General features: G+C 42.5%; 2 protein-coding genes across 8 annotated transcripts in view; one reads left to right on the forward strand and one right to left on the reverse strand.

The window, feature by feature from the left end:
- The window catches only part of LOC139276769 (NAC-alpha domain-containing protein 1-like), a 97,340-nt gene extending 95,655 nt beyond the window's left edge, over positions 1-1,685 (forward strand). For all 3 annotated transcript variants that reach the window (XM_070894777.1, XM_070894790.1, XM_070894783.1), the window contains one exon: positions 1,549-1,685. In XM_070894777.1, the coding sequence (XP_070750878.1) occupies positions 1,549-1,563 (15 nt within the window). In that variant the 3' untranslated portion in view covers positions 1,564-1,685. The remainder of the gene's footprint in view (positions 1-1,548) is intronic.
- A 10,321-nt stretch (positions 1,686-12,006) lies between these two features.
- LOC139276818 (actin, cytoplasmic 2-like) lies at positions 12,007-15,403 on the reverse strand. Of its 5 annotated transcripts, none has more exons than XM_070894826.1 (3): positions 15,385-15,403; positions 15,059-15,162; positions 12,007-13,011 (listed from the first exon to the last, which is right to left on the reverse strand). In XM_070894826.1, exons 1-3 carry the CDS (start codon positions 15,401-15,403, stop codon positions 12,007-12,009), a joined length of 1,128 nt encoding a protein of 375 aa, XP_070750927.1. The 5 variants fall into 5 exon arrangements, with proteins under 5 accessions (XP_070750927.1, XP_070750947.1, XP_070750934.1 ...); XM_070894846.1 differs by lacking the exon at positions 15,385-15,403 and having other exon boundaries at positions 12,007-12,334; positions 12,527-13,011; positions 15,059-15,151; XM_070894833.1 differs by lacking the exon at positions 15,385-15,403 and having other exon boundaries at positions 12,007-12,882; positions 15,059-15,184.
- Between the last annotated feature and the right edge of the window lie 852 nt (positions 15,404-16,255).

Genomic DNA, 16,255 nt, shown 5'->3' on the forward strand with positions numbered 1-16,255 from the left:
CAACCATGCCTTTGTTACCTCTAGACTTGATTATTCCAACACACTCCTGGCTGGCCTCACACATTCTACCCCACGTAAACTTGGTGATCCAAAACTCGGCTGCCCGTGTCCTAACGCACCAAGTTCCGCTCACCCATCACCCCTGTGTTCGCTGACCTACATTGGTTTGTGGTTAAAATTCTTCTCCTTATTTTCAAATCCCTCCAGGGCCTCGCCCCTCCCTATCTGTAATCTCCTTCAGCCCCACAATTCCCCCCGATATTTCTGCGCTCTTCAAATTCTGCCCTCTTGAGCATCGCTGATTATAATTGCTCAACCATTGGTGGCTGTGCCTTCTGTTGCCTAGGCCATAAGCTCTGGAATTCCCTGTCTAAATCTCTCTGCTTCTCTACTTCTTTCTTCCTTTAGGATACTCCTTAAAACCTACCTCTTTGACCAAGCTTTTGGTCACCTGCCCTAATTTGTCAAATTTTTAGTCTCATAATACTCCTGTGAAGCGCCTTGGGACATTTTGCTACGTTAAAGGCGTTATATAAATACGTGTTGTTGTTGTTTGGCTCAGCCTGATGAGTTGAAAGTCTCCTGTCATGGTCGGCGGTACAGGTCTCGAGGCAGATGAGTCTGGGACCATCTCGTTCCACCCCCTGAACCAAAAGAAAAATATTGCAGATGATGTAAATCTTAAATAAAAACAGAAACGCTCAGCAGCAGAAAAAAATGACCTTGAAAGCAGTTGGATTGTTGTGAGAGACTCAACTGACTCACTCATCTTCCTCAGGGAAGAGAACTGCTACACCCACCCAGTCTGGGCCTACATGTGACTCCAGTCCCACACTACCTGGTTGACTTTTAATGCCCCCTCAGGTCATTCAGTTTTATGACCAAATAGTTTTCCAGGGCTTGGCAATAGATGAGGCCTTGTCTGCATCAGCCACAACCCAAGAATATCATTCCACAGCTGGGCAGGCGGGCAATAAACAGTAACTCTAGGTGTATTTTAACCATCGGCGGAAATGCCGCCAGCTCACAGGGGTCTAGTGGTACGGCGGGGTGGTGGGGAGGGGATGAGACGGCAATGAGTCCAGGGCTGGGAGACGCTTAAATTTTCCTTGTGGTGCCTGGAGTAACAGTCTTCCTCCTCCTGGTCCGAAAAAGGAATGTAAGAAATTTGCCTTAAATGGCCTCTTCTGCTTCCGATCCTCTTCTGACGGGCCCTCTCCTGGCAGGAAAGCTACAGCGTCTTCCTTGCTCTGGCCAGAGGTAAAACTGATCTGCATATTTAATGAAGGACCCTGCCGGTGTCTTTGCTGCATGCTCAGAGGGCAGATTATAATTGGACACAGAAGGATCCAGGCCAGATATCAGCAGATAAAGTTGATTTTAGCTGCCTACTTATCATAGTTCCTGCTGGGTGGGTAGGGTTAAAATCAACCCCTGGAATCACATGGACTAGACAATCAGCTGAGGGCCATCAGTGAAGAGGAGGTAGGCCTCAAGCTCTATCATGACTGCAACTGTTTAAATATTCTCTCTTTTTGTCCCGTCTAGGAATTAACAATGTAAACCGCAAAAAAGAAGATCTATTTCTATATATATTCACTGGATATTATCAACATTATAAACTATAACCAAACTGTAAATCATACAAGTTTGCATCTGTTATACCACTAATAAACTCAGCCTATGGAAACCAAACCAGAGCTTGCTTGTATTTGTTTGAAAGAACAAGGGGAAAGTGAGAGTGAGAGATGAGGGTTTTCATGGGTTCAAGCCCCACTCCAGAGACTCGAGCACATAATCCAGGCTGATACTTCATTGCAATACTGAGGGGATGTTGCACTGTCGGAGGTGTTTTTCGGATGAAATGTTAAAACATCTTCCCTCAGGTGAACGTAGAGATCCGTCGGCACTATTGGAAGAAGAGCAGGAGAATTCTTCCCGATGTCCTGGCCCATATTTACCCCTCAATCAACATCACTAAAACAGATTATCTGGTCATTATCTCATTGCCGTTTGTGGGACCCTGCTGTCTGCAATTTGGCTCCCACATTTCTAACACTACAAAAGTTACACTTTAGAAATACTTTTTTTGGTTGTAAAGCACTTTGGGATGTTCTGAGATCGTGAAAGGTGCTATATAAATGCAAGTTAGTTCTTTCCTTCCGTGTCAATTCATTCCTGGATCTGCAATGGACTCTGGCACGTCTTTCCAAAGTGATATGCAAGCTGTTGTATGTTTGGGTGGGAGACAGAGTTGCAATCGGCTGTGACGCCCTCCGTGGTTGAATGATCTGGCAAAACCTGCTGTCTCAGCTGCTCCTAATGGCTCACTGAGATCATCCAGCGAGTTAAGCCATAGATACAGGTTGGTCTCAGATTTGAACCCTAATTTGTGTTGGTTAAGACAGCTTTGGGGTAAGCTGTGATACTCCTCCCGTTTCTCCCCTCCTCCCCCCCCCCCCCCCCATGGAGGAATAGCCTGCAAACATTCACTATCAAGGTTCACCCATGAGTAATGGGCATTTGGGTGAGATGGAACGATTCCCCATAGAGAATTAGCGCCTCCCGGAGAGGTCTCCCATGGCGGTGCAGAGTAAAGAACCTACTATTTCTAGGTCGGCAATGTTTTGGTGATTATGTAGGATTACATAGGATATATGGCACAGAAACCGGCCATTCGGCCCAACAAGTCCATGACGGCGTTTATGCTCCACTCGAGCCTCCTTCCGTCTTCATCTAAATGTATCAGCATAACCCTCTATTCCCTTCTCCCTCATATACTTGTCTAGCCGCCCCTTAAATGCATCCATACTGTTTGCTTCAACCACTCCCTGTGGTAGCAAGTTCCACATTCTCTCCACTTTTTGAGTGAAGAAGTTTCTTCTGAATTCCCTATTGGATTTCTTGGTGACTAACTTATATTGATGGTCTCTAGTTATGCTCTCCCCACAAGTGGAAACATTCTCTCTGTATCCACTCTATCAAAACCTTTCATAATTTTAAAGACCTCTATTAGATCATTCCTCAGCCTTTTTTCAAGAGAAAAGAGACCCAGCCTGTTCATGCTTTCCTGATATGTATACCCTCGCATTTCTGGTATCTCTGCACCCTCTCCAGTGCTTCTATATCCTTTTTATAATAAGGCAACCAGAACTGTACGCAGTACTAACAAGTGTGGTCTAACTAAGGTTCAATATATGTTTCACATGACTTCTCGACTTTTCAATTCTATACCTTTAGAAATAAACCCTAGTGCTTGGTTTGCTTTTTTTTTTAATGGCCTTGCTAACCTGTGTCGCAACTTTTAGTGATTTGTGTATTTGTACTCCGAGATCCCTTTGTTCCTCTACCCCACCTAGACTCGCACCTTCAAGTAATAAGTGATCTCCCTATTCTTCCTACCAAAATGTAATACCTCACAATTATCTGTGTTGAACTTCATTTGCCAATGATATGCCCATTCTGCAAGTTTATTAATGTCCTCCTGTAAGTTGTTGCAGTCCTCCTTGGTATTGACAATTTGGTATCATCCACAAATTTAGAAATTATGTTTTTGATTCCAAAGTCTAAATTGTTAATATAAATTGATAATAGCAGTGGTCCCAGCACTGATCCTTGTGGAACACCACTACCCACCTTCTGCCACTGTGAATAGCTACCTTTTACCCCTATCTCTGCATTTTGTCTTGAAGCCAGCTAGCTATATCCATCCCTTTTAGCTCTTAAATCTCTCCTGCCTTCCACCCTATAACAGACCTACCCTTTTGTTCTTTCCTCCCCTCCCCTTTCAGTGCCCCAGCACTTCCTTGAATCTGTCACAACTCGAACTTCTCCAGTTCTGACGAAGGGTCACAGACCCGAAACATTAACTCTGTTTCTCTCCACAGATGCTGCCTGACCTGAAAATTCCAGCATTTTTGTGTTTATTTCAGATTCCAGCATCTGCAGTATTTTGCTTTTGTATTAGCTATCCATTTTGACTCTATATTCTCTGACCTTGTTCATCAGTCTATTATGGGGTATCTTATCGAAGGCCTTTTGAAAATCTAGATAATTTACATCCACTGCATTACTATTGTCTACTCTCTTTGTTATCTCTCAAAAAAATTCAATGAGGTTGGTCAAGCGACTTTACCTTTTTGAAATCCATGCTGACTATACATTATTATATTTTTGATTTCTAGATGTTCTACTTTTTCCTTCAGTAGGGATGTCACCATGCTGATTCTTTTGTCTCTTGTCCTATCACTCCCTCCTGATGTCATACTGAGGGATGTGGTATGAAATATTCCCAGCATGGAATCCTATGATTCTCTGTGTATAACTGGAAGTGCTTATGCTTCAACAGGGATTCTGACATTGTTTTTTCAAATGATTTGAAAATAAATTGACGATTATTTTTTTTTACATAAATCAAGTAAAGTTTTATTTTTAAGCTATTAAATGCTTAATTTTTACTTCAAAGACAAGCTTGGATCAAGAGAGAGACACACACATACAACAAAGGGGATGATCACAGTACCTGTGTTTTTATTTATACTGAGAGCTTGAAAGCCATGATTGTTTATATAAAAATAGTATTTGCTTTACTCGTACAAAGGTCAAAGTGTGTCATTCCTCATTGTGCAACAGTATTTGTGAGTGGCTTTGATTTTTCAAATAATTTGAAAACAATTTGGTAGATGAATTTCGCTAGAATTTTCACATCAAACCTGTTTTTGAGAGGAGGTGGGTGTAAGGGAAGGCGAGTGATTATAACAGCCATACTTTCTTTTGTTTATACAATTTGAGAACAATTGTGTGATTTGCTAGCTACATCTAGAACATTCTGGCACCCAACTACAACATTTATATGACCAAAGGCAAAGCACTGAGAAAAAAAAATTCAGATATTTAAAAAAATGTTGAGTTGCTAAATAAAAATTCTGTGTTCCGTGTTTCAGATGACTTTTTTCCCCTCTTCCCCACAAGGTGGTTGTTTTGAGCCAGACATTGTATTTTGATGCAACCAGCCATGAGTTTATTTACTGTTCTGGATAGTGAGACAATATAAACATATTTATTTATGCTCTTTCCAAGAAAAACTGTACAGGAAAAGCATTATTATTCCCTAGGAACAACGAAAACCACTTTGCTATCCTTCGGAAAACCTCTTACAAACACCTTTCCAACTTCGTAAGAAAACTAGGAACAGGAGTACAGAACATTAAGGCTCTCTAGCCTGCTCTGCCATTCAATTAGATCATGGCTGATCTGTGTATCAACTGTACTGGAGCAGGCTTGAGAGGCTGAATGGCCTACTCCTGTTCCTATGTTCCTACTAATTAGTCCATATGTGGCACCATGCAGCCTTTTTTTTTACAGTTTTTAATTGGCACTGATATTAGTTTGTTATTTTATCAACCCATTTGCAGTTGTAAGGTTTGGATTTATTAGAGTTTGCTGTTTTTGTGTGGAACAATGGTTTTTACGAACATGCAGATTACTTTTTGCCTAAATTTACTGATGACATAGCCGATTCCAAAGTAGGTTGTGATGGTGTCACCTTGGGATCTTGCACCAGCAACTGCTGCCAATTTAGCGGCTTGTTCCAACTACCTGGCCTCTTCCGTGCCCCACTCTCAACCCTCATAGAATCATAGAAATTTATAGCACCGAAAGAAGCCATTTCGGCCCATCGTGTCTGCGCCGGCTGACAAAACTATCCAGCCTAATCCCACTTTCCAGCTCTTGGTCCGTAGCCCTGTAGGTTATGGCCCTAAGTACACACCCAAGTACTTTTTAAATGGGGTGAGGGTTTCTGCCTCTGCCACCCTTTCAGGCAGTGAGTTCCAGACCCCCACCACCCTCTGGGTGAAAACATTTCCCCTGAAATCCCCTCTAACCCTCCTACCAATTATTTTAAATCTATGCCCCCTGGTTGTTGACCCCTCTGCTAAGGGAAATAGGTCCTTCCTATCCACTCTCTGGGCCCCTCATAATTTTATACACCTCAATAAGGTCTCCTCTCAGCCTCCTTTGTTCCAAAGAAAACAACCCCAGCCTATCCAGTCTTTCCTCCTAGCTAATATTCTCCAGTTCAGGCAACATCCTCATAAATCTCCTCTGTTCCTTCTCGAGTGCAATCACATCTTTTCTGTAATGTGGTGACCAGAATTGCACTCAGTACTCTAGCTGTGGCCTAACTAATGTTTTATATGGTTGATGGTGCTATACTCTCTCATGGCAGATCGGAGCTTGAAGTCGGCTGTAGCCTACCATCAATTCAGCTCGGAGAGTGCTAGATGCCAGTATAAAAATATCAAAGCTCGAACAGAATTTGTGGCCATGGAGTCAATGGAATCAGGGAGATGTGGAATAGATTACTGGAAAGCAGTCTTCACGGAGTTAATTGCTCTCAACCGCGGAGGCATTAGGTTGCTACAACTGGCCTCAGGTTCAATATCTGAGCACCATCCAGTGATTCCTGCTGGAAAAGGCTATGTGGGCATGGTGGATGAAGACATGTTCCTCCACAAACAGCCTGCAAATGTTCTCATATGCTTTTAGAACAAGGGACACCTACCCAACATGACTCAGCACCTCAAGGAAACGAGGGGAGAAAACTGGACCAGGGTTAGGGAAAAAAGAGAAAAGAGCAACTTAGGATAAATACAGATAGAGCTGACCAACTAATATGTTATGATAGCTACTAAGCTGCTAATGACCTTGGAAATATCATGGGATTTTTTATTTATTAAAGCTGGTAAGGCTACATTTATTGCCTCTTGAGAAGTTGGTGGTGGGCCTTCTAATTGTGATCCATAGCAATTTATTTACACACGTCTCTTGCATGCAACTTGAAAAGCAACACTAAATGTTGACATCCAAGTTGGCCATCCATTCTATGGCCTTTGGTGATACGGAGTGCATCAAAGTTATTCCAACAGGGAAGAATTGTAGCTTCACAGGATGCTCCATGATTTGGATAGCCTCTCCACAGTTGCACATCAACCTATCCTCCATCTTCCATTTACGTAGCAGCTGGTTGCAGTTGCTCGTATGAAGTTCTTTTCAGGGTCAATGTCAAACAGTCCACATAGGCCCAGATCCATGTCACCTCAATGTGAAAAGCCTCTCATCTCGACTACCTGACTAAGTCACTATATGAACTGATTTTTGCAACTGAATAGAGGGCATTAAGAGACCATCATATAGTTTGGGACTGGAGTCACATGTAGGCCAGATGAGGTATGGGGTAACCAAATCCTTTCTCTGATGGATATTAGTGAACCAGTTGGGTTTTTCCAACAATCAAGCAACGTCATGGTCATTTTTCTTCCTCTGGATTTATTGAATTCATTTTCACAACCTGCTATGGTGAGATTTGAACTCTAACTGGGCTGCCTATCCAGTACCATAACCAGTACATGAGCCTACCCTATCTGATGAAGGACAAATAATCTAGAATGTAAAGTTATCTTGAGCTTTACTTGATTTACATTGAGAAACTTTGGACAGTCCGTCCACAGGGTCTGGCGGGGTAGTGCCAGATTGTCCTAAAAACCCAACTGATTCACTAATGTTCTTCAGGGAATGGAACTTGTCACCTCTAACAGGCCTGGCCTATACATGGCTCCATGGTTGACTCTTTATGCCCTCAAAGCTACAAGGGATGGGTAATAAATGCAACCTTGCCAGTGCCACCCAAATCACAAGAACAAATTAAAAAAAGATTAGTAAACTTCAAGGCTGAGTGGATTATGCATCTGTCTTTATCTCGGGAGAGAAAGTGTAGTCACTTGTGAAATAATAGATTTCCATTGTCAGCTGCCGAGAAGAGATAAAAAAATACAACACATTAAGTTTGTTTGATTTTCAAAGGACCTCGCAATGACTTTGCACTGCAGTAATATACAGGAACAAAATGAAAGAGCAGAAATCATCGACTAAATTATTCGTACTGCAATGCCCAAAATAGCCTCCGTGGGTTGAATTACCATGAAGCAGATGGTGAGCAGACTATTGATCCTGGGGCCTTATGCCATCAGAAAGTGCTGACTGATTCCCAACATGATTTAATTTACATCGAAGAGACAGCTTGCCAGGACCAAGGCCCTGCCAGGCCAGATTACTCAGCATAATACAAGCAGCCTGCTCACGCCTTCTTCTCTTGTGTTTTTTCACTTCACAAAAAGGCTTTTTTTTTAATTAGAAAAACAGGCTCCAAAATTCCCTGAGTTTCACTCCTACCAGTTATGACAAGTTCGCCGCCAACAGTGTCCTTCAATGCTGACCCCTTGCAAACTTTGAGGGTTCAGTGGGAGGGCACCATGGTACTGGAAACATCGGCTTCTGTTCACTATATTGAAGGGACTTACTCCGCCCCTGCCTCATCACCCCCCTCCTCTCACCTGGCACTGTTTCAATCTGCCCTAAACCCCAAGCATGGAGGCCAATCAATGAAATACATGGTTAACTCTTTGTAGGTCCAGGCAACTTGCCACTGTGCCACATGAACCCTTTCCAGGCCCAGGTCTTGGCTTGCTTACAGGAACAATACAGAGTAGATTTTATGCTTGTGTGCCCCGATGCAAAGCCTCACCATCCCGGAGCACAGCTCATGAGGTTCAGTGCTTGCGATTTTTGCATCCATAGCCAGGTTGTGCAAACGATTCTCCAACATTTACTCTTGGGTAGCAAGGCTCCATGGGGTCATGTGGATGAGTTACACAAGGGTAGGGCTAGGTCAGATGTTAGGCAGTTCTCCTTCTCCCAAAAGATAGTACCCCTGTGGAACAAGTTGCTGGCTCGTGCATCAAGTGTTGACTCTCCCTGCCTTCAAACGAGCGCTGCTCTACTTCCTGGCTGGGGTGGTAATTAATGTTTTTGAAATACCAAGTAACATAAGCATGGCCAATGTTGGCTATTAGACTAGTTTTGATCACCTAAGGGGGTCAGAGAGGAATTTTTCCCTAATTGGTCTTGGATTTTTAAACTTAAAAAAAACTTCTCCCCGGCGAGAGCACAGCTGCTGGTGAGTAGGGGCTGTCTAATCATGATCCTTCAGGCATCACAAACTGGAGGACCAGAAGGTATTTTACTTGCTGTCATTTTCATTTGTTTGTCTATACCAGGAGCTCACTAGTGAAAAAAAACCCCAACCCTTTTGTATCCAACTGGATTTTAATATTGGACTTAGGAATATAAAGGACTGAAAATACACCACTGTGGTTCTTCAGGCTGTGCAGAGAGACTGTCCTCCCCTACACCCTTTATTGATTGGCTGAATCACTTTTGTCAAAAAAGACCAATTCATTTTTGACATATTTGCCATCTCCTTGGGCACACACACACACAAAAACCAGTCTGCAGAATTTAGAACTATTTTTCTTTCATTGATTTTCTCAAAAAATGAAACGTCTCAAGGATGTTCTAAAGTGAAGGTTATGGAAGACAGTATCAAGCAAGGGCCACAAATTCCAATAAGAAAAAAAGGATTTCTTTTAGGTTCCAACCTTGGCTTAGTGGTAGCACTCAGCCGCATCAGAAGCTCATAGATTCAAGCCCACTCGAGACTTGCCCACATAATCTAGGCTGGCAGTTCAGTGCATTACTGAGGGAGTGCTACACTGTTGGAGGTGCCATCTTTCAGATGAGACTTGTCTGCCCTCTCAGGTGGATGTAAAAGATACAATGGCATTATTGGAAGATGATAAGTGAAAGTTGTCCTAACCAACACCTAAAACTGATTATCTGGCCATTCGTGTCATTGTTATGTGACCGGTGCGTAAATCGGCTGCACATTTCCCTACGCTAGTGATTACACTTACTGACCATGAAGCGCTTTGGGACATCCTGTGGTTGCAAAAGGATGCAGTTACATAAGAAGCTTTCTTTAAAGAAGAAGCGACTTGGAGATTGATCTGCAAATTTAAATAAGTCTTGCACTGGGAACAACACAGGATTTGACCACAAGGAGTCACAGGCTGAGTGAACATCTCCCTTGTACCTGATGGATTAAGTTGCTACAACAGCTTTTATTGTAGGCAGTCTGGTGTCTCAGATTGTGCTACAGGAGTAGATTTACAATGCAGTCATTTAAAGTCAACTAAGAGAGGAGCTGGAGCAAGAAGTGGACAGCCAATAATGCCCATTCACAGAGGCACTGCTGGTTGTAGAAGCAGGTCTCACAGCAATTAGTGGGCTGGAGTGTTGAAATTTGTGCAGGCAAACTTGGCAGCCATTGTGCAACAGGATGACTGTCCAGTTCATTTCATTTTGGGTAACAGATGAGAGAATGAGAAACAATGGGAGAATACCTTCCCTTTTCAATAGTGGCATGGGATCCTCAGTCCTGAGAAGAAAAATAGCATGTAGTGCTTTGAAGTAAATAAACCAAAAGCATAAATCACATCATATTTAAGGTTTATTTACTGTCTTTATATACAGTTATATGCTCCATAGGGACAGATCATACAGATTGCAGCTAGACACACCCACTCCAAACCATTAAGGCATAGTCATTTGCCCATTAACACAGATGGTGACATAGGGAAAAGGGAGAAGGGAATTTTGCTTTCCTATGCTGGTACAACACAAATTGCACAAACATTAGATAGAGCACTGTATTCATTGGCAATGAACAGCAAGAACCAGTTGATGTAAAGCAGAAATCAATTTCTGGTCCTGAAGCTTTGGCAAGACTCAAGACATGCAGATTGGAGGCCAAAATGAATTTAGTTGGGCCATTGTTTAAATGGATTGATTTAAAAAAATGTAAAGTCCCCAGTAGATTTTTTACGAGGAGCAGTCAGTTGGGTTAGGGGTGGGAGAAAGAAAAAGGAAAAGTGCAGCACCTGTAACATCCAGTGGCAATAGTCACTTGGGTCAGTGCAACCAAAAGACTTGGCATGGACAAATCTCATCTCCAAATCAGAGGGATTGCAAAATATGTCACTTCAGATGCAGACACCCCACAAAAACTTCAGCTACTGACATTTTAGGGTGTTCTTGAAGCTGGTTATTCTGAAATTGAACATTCCTCATCCTATCAGAGCAGCAATACCAAGAGGCCAGTATTCATTTGGAATGAATGCATTTGGAAGCTTAAACATTACAACCAAAGTTGCTTCTTCCCATTTTAATTTTTGATTTCTCCTCATTTATTGTTTTAAGACATCCTTTGATCAGGAGTGTGCATTAGAACAGAATAATCAGTTGCAAGATCCCTAGAACAGTTCATTGGTAATCCCAGAGGGTGAATCAGGAACAAGTCTTTGTGCCACTTTAGACACTACGCACAGCCAGGGCTGGTCACTGAACTACTTCCAAAGCTAACCAAACCTCTTCAAGGAGGAAGGATACAATGAGCACTGCTTGAGGGAACAAGCTGCATGCATGGGGTGGGGGGGGGGGGGGGGGGGGGTCAGAAAAGGTATGAAATAGGAAGAGTAAAGAAATGGACTTTTAAAATATAGCATGTGGCAGTTACTTTTATATAATTCCAGCTAAACTAGGACCACTATATGGGATACATTTATGTAGAGAGTCCCAGTATAATTTACATTTTAAGTCAGATCTGAGTCAATACACAGGCACCTTGATCAGTTTTCAAGCCAATGTTAGTCACCTCAGGGTGAATCAAGTGCACTGGTATATTTTATTCCTCAGGTACAGTATATTGGAGTTATGAGTTGTGACATTACTGAATCAGGGAATGCTGGATGGGATTTAAAATGATCAACTGTGTCAAAGATAGTGGGGGGGTGTGGGGGAGGAGGACAGTACAAGGAAGGGAAAGCAGATTTGGTAAAATTACATTTGACTTCCTGCTAGGGCACTAAGATTTTAAACTAGGAAACTCCCAGGCATATAATTACTGGAACAACTTGCCAATAGGATCAACAGGAATGCATATGTTAACATACCTAAAAGAAAAATGGCAAGAGTTAAAAAAGGTGCTTTAAGGCAATATTCTACTTAGACAATGGCCTGGACTCCTGCACATTTCAGAACAATCCCAGATCAGAAGCACTTGCGATGGACGATGGAGGGCCCTGACTCATCATACTCCTGCTTTGTGATCCACATTTGCTGGAAAGTGGAGAGAGAAGCCAAGATGGAGCCACCGATCCACACTGAATATTTCCTCTCAGGTGGAGCAATGATCTTAATCTTCATTGTGCTCGGAGCCAAAGCAGTGATTTCCTTCTGCATTCGGTCAGCAATACCTGGGTACATGGTGGATCCACCAGACAAGACGGTGTTGGCGTACAGATCCTTCCTGATGTCTATGTCACATTTCATGATGCTGTTGAAGGTGGTCTCATGGATCCCAGTTGTCTCCATTCCTAGGAAGGAAGGTTGGAAGAGAGCTTCTGGGCATCTGAAACGCTCATTGCCAATGGTGATGACTTGACCATCAGGAAGCTCATAGCTTTTTTCTAGGGAGGAGGAGGAGGCAGCCATGGCCATCTCAGTCTCAAAGTCAAGAGCCACATAGCACAACTTCTCCTTAACATCACGCACAATCTCCCTCTCTGCTGTGGTAGTGAATGAGTACCCACGTTCAGTCATGATCTTCATCAGGTAGTCAGTGAGGTCCCTGCCAGCCAGATCTAGCCTCAGGATGGCATGGGGCAAGGCATACCCCTCATAGATGGGCACAGTGTGGGTAACACCGTCACCAGAGTCCATTACAATACCTGTAGTGCGGCCAGAGGCATACAAGGACAGCACAGCTTGAATGGAGACATACATGGCTGGTGTGTTAAATGTCTCAAACATAATCTGGGTCATCTTCTCCCGGTTGGCTTTGGGGTTCAGAGGTGCCTCTGTGAGGAGAACCGGATGCTCTTCTGGGGCAACTCGCAGCTCATTGTAGAAGGTGTGGTGCCAAATCTTCTCCATGTCATCCCAGTTGGTCACAATCCCATGTTCGATTGGGTACTTCAGGGTCAGAATCCCTCTCTTGCTCTGGGCTTCATCACCAACATAACTGTCTTTCTGACCCATTCCCACCATGACACCCTGGAGTTAGAAAAAAAATGGCTAGTGAGCAAGGGCATAATTTTAAAAAGTTAATGGAATCTGGGTGTGATGCTGAATGGCAAGTAGCAAAACAAGACAAAATTCCACCACCACAAAAGTGACCAGACACTGGCTTAGTTGTTGGTTGCCTAGTACACCAGGAGAACTCCCCTGCTCTTCAAATAGTGCCAGGTGATCTTATGTCCACCCAAGGGGGCAACAGGGGCCTCAGTTTGTCTCATCCAAAGGGAAACATCTGCAACAGTGCAGCAAAGTGTTCTTAAATCTGGAGTGGGGCTTGAATCCACTACCTTGAGACTCAAGCAAGAGTGCTACTATTGAACAACATTTTTCCCCACCTACCCAATTCACCTGTAGAACCCTTAATTGTTGCAAGGAAATAAAAATGAGCTGCTTCTAATGGCTTGGTAAGCAAGGAATAAAGTGGTAATGGCACTGGAGGCTCTTGTCCAGTCACAGTGAGTGGCAATGTCTGTTTGGAGTGATGTGGCAGGAAGAGGGGCTGCTCTAATGAGCATAGCCTCAGAGTTTCACATACTTGCATTGGCATTAAAAAAAACAATTCATTCTCAGGATTTGGGCATTGCTGGCAAGGATTACCTATCCATATATAGTTAGCCAGAGAAAAAAGGTGGTAGGCCTTCTTGATACTGAATTGCTGGCTAAGTCACAAGGTCAGTTAAGAGCCAACCAAGTCAGAATGGGACTGGAGTCACACAAGCCAGATCAGGGTTTCTTTCCCTGAAAAAAAAAAATAATTTGTAAACTATGAAGTTTTAAAAATTAACAATTTCATGGCCACTTTTACAAATACCAGCTTCTCTTTCTTTCTCCTCTCTCCCCTCCCCCCCACCCCCCAGCAACTGAATTACTAGTCCAGTCACAAAGCCACTACACCACCACTTCAGCAGAGGTCACATTGTGAGCTTCCTTGAGCTCGAGAGAACAGGTAGCAGGCAGAAACGTGTATCACATCATTTATCAGACAGAATGCTTTCAAGCAAATAGCTAAGAAAATATACAGAATGGAATTAAAACTACTGAGTAGGTGCCAAGAATTCTCATTTCAGATAAATTGATTTGTAGATCAGTAGTGAAGTTCACAATTTAGGTATCCTGGCCAACCAATAGAAATTTCCCCAAAAAAGTCTCTTTATAGCCCTCCCAGAAATAAAGGAAAACCCACATTTGTTTTACAGCAGAGACAATTTTGAGCTAGTGTAATTCAAAATCACTTGTTAAAATGGCTGATTGCATCATTCATTTTATATATTTATGCAAGCATCAGGGTAGAAGCATTGCTTTTATTTTGAAGAGTTCCTTCTTCTGCCTCTATTCTTGCTTCACCACCCTCCTTAAAAAAAAAAGATAGTGTCCCTTTAAGAATCTATTTTGCTCCTGGATGCTTATGTTCCAGCAGTGTGGAGCTAATCATGGTACAGCTTAGTGATTTGGTCACCTAGCAACCCAATTGCAGTCCACAGAGCCCAATTTACCATTTCACACACCCACCTTATTTTCCTTTCCTCCTCCCTCAGGACAGGACACATGTTACTGGTAAGGCCCATTCCAGATGTTTGATACAACCAAGGGGCTTGATAGGTCACTACAGAGTGACCTGGAGTCATCCATATTGGGTGGGTGAGAAACTAAATTTGAATATTGGCCAGACTGGGCAAGGACAGCAGGTTTCCTTCTTAAAAAAAAACAGTGAGCCAGTTGGGTTTTTAATAATTAAACCACTTAATGATCAAAAAACCTAGAAACTGATTTCTGTATTTAAAAAAAAAGTGAATTTAAATTGCCAGTGAGATTTGAACACAGGTTCTCTGGATTAGTCCAGGCATCAGAATTGCTGAACTAGTAACAACCATATCCTTCATGTATCAGAAAGGAAAGGGAGACCAATTATGCTCAAATCCTTTGACCTTCAACTCACATCTCTGAAGCATAAACCAAAATTTTAATTCTACTTTTAAAATATTTTAGTTTGAACAGCTAGTTTAAAAAAAACAGACACTTTTACCTGGTGTCGAGGCCTCCCCACAATGGAGGGAAATACAGCCCTGGGAGCATCATCCCCTGCAAACCCAGCCTTGCACATCCCAGATCCATTATCCACAACCAGAGCTGCAATCTCATCATCCCCCATGGCTCAGAACCTGCTAGAAATCACTGCAGAGAGAGGGGAAAAAAAAAGCACAGCACATTATAGAAAGAAAAATCAAAACCATATTCTTGCAATGAATTCACCAACAAATCTTACATTTGAACACAACCCCCTCTTGTGTTACAACAATCAGCAATTATGGATATATTCCTTACCTTGTTCGCTGCTCTTTTATACTGCACCAGGTTCCAGCTCATCCATATCACATGAGGTATGCATGGGGAGGAGCTAAAAAAAACCCTCAATTAAATACAATTAGATTTATTTTTAAACCTTGTATTTTTTATTTTAAAAAGAACCTCCTTTTTTCTTTACTCTCTGTCTTTAATATAAATGAATATAATCTTTCCTCTAAATCTGACATTGGGTTTAACCTGTTAATTGCCTGGATTCCATTTGCTTGGAACATTTTGAAAGGATGACTCGGGCTTCTGCAGCTCGTTACAAACATTGCATTCCTTTGAAGTGGGCTAGCTGTTGTTATGTCGTTAAATGCGGCTGCCATTGTGCACACAACAAGATCCCATAAATAAGGATAAAGTGAAGAGCAGATTAATCTGTTTTTATTTTGAAGGGAAAATGTTGGTCATAACACTGGGCTAACTCCCTACTTCTCTACATCCTGGTAATTGCATGATACAATGATAATAGAGTTATTGACTAATCATAGCAATCAATCTCTTACCAATAAATCTACAGAGTCAGCATGGATTTATGAAGGGGAAGTCATGTTTGACAAATTTGCTGGAACTCTTTGAGGATGTAACGAACAGGGTGGATAAAGGGGAACCAGTGGATGTGGTGTATTTGGACTTCCACAAGGCATTTGACAAGGTGCCACATAAAAGGTTACTGCACAAGATAAAAGTTCAGGGGGTTGAGGGTAATAATATATTAGCATTGGCTAACTAACAGAAAACAGAGAGTCGGGATAAATGGTTCATTCTCAGGTTGGCAATCAATAACTAGTGGGGTGCCGCAGGGATCAGTGCTGGGACTCCAACTATTTGCAATCTATATTAACGACTTGGAAGAAGGGACTGAGTGTAACGT

Source organism: Pristiophorus japonicus, chromosome 1 (genome assembly GCF_044704955.1).
Source record: "Pristiophorus japonicus isolate sPriJap1 chromosome 1, sPriJap1.hap1, whole genome shotgun sequence".
In the NCBI taxonomy this organism is placed as follows: Eukaryota; Metazoa; Chordata; class Chondrichthyes; family Pristiophoridae; genus Pristiophorus; species Pristiophorus japonicus.

What these genes read in the sequence shown, in the direction of transcription:
- LOC139276818 (XM_070894819.1), bottom strand. Translation starts at nt 15,184, where the DNA reads ATGGGGGATGATGAGATTGCAGCTCTGGTTGTGGATAATGGATCTGGG. An exon ending in TGGGGAGGCCTCGACACCAG is followed by an intron (nt 13,012 to 15,058) that starts GTAAAAGTGTCT and finishes TTCTAACTCCAG; the next exon opens with GGTGTCATGGTGGGAATGGG.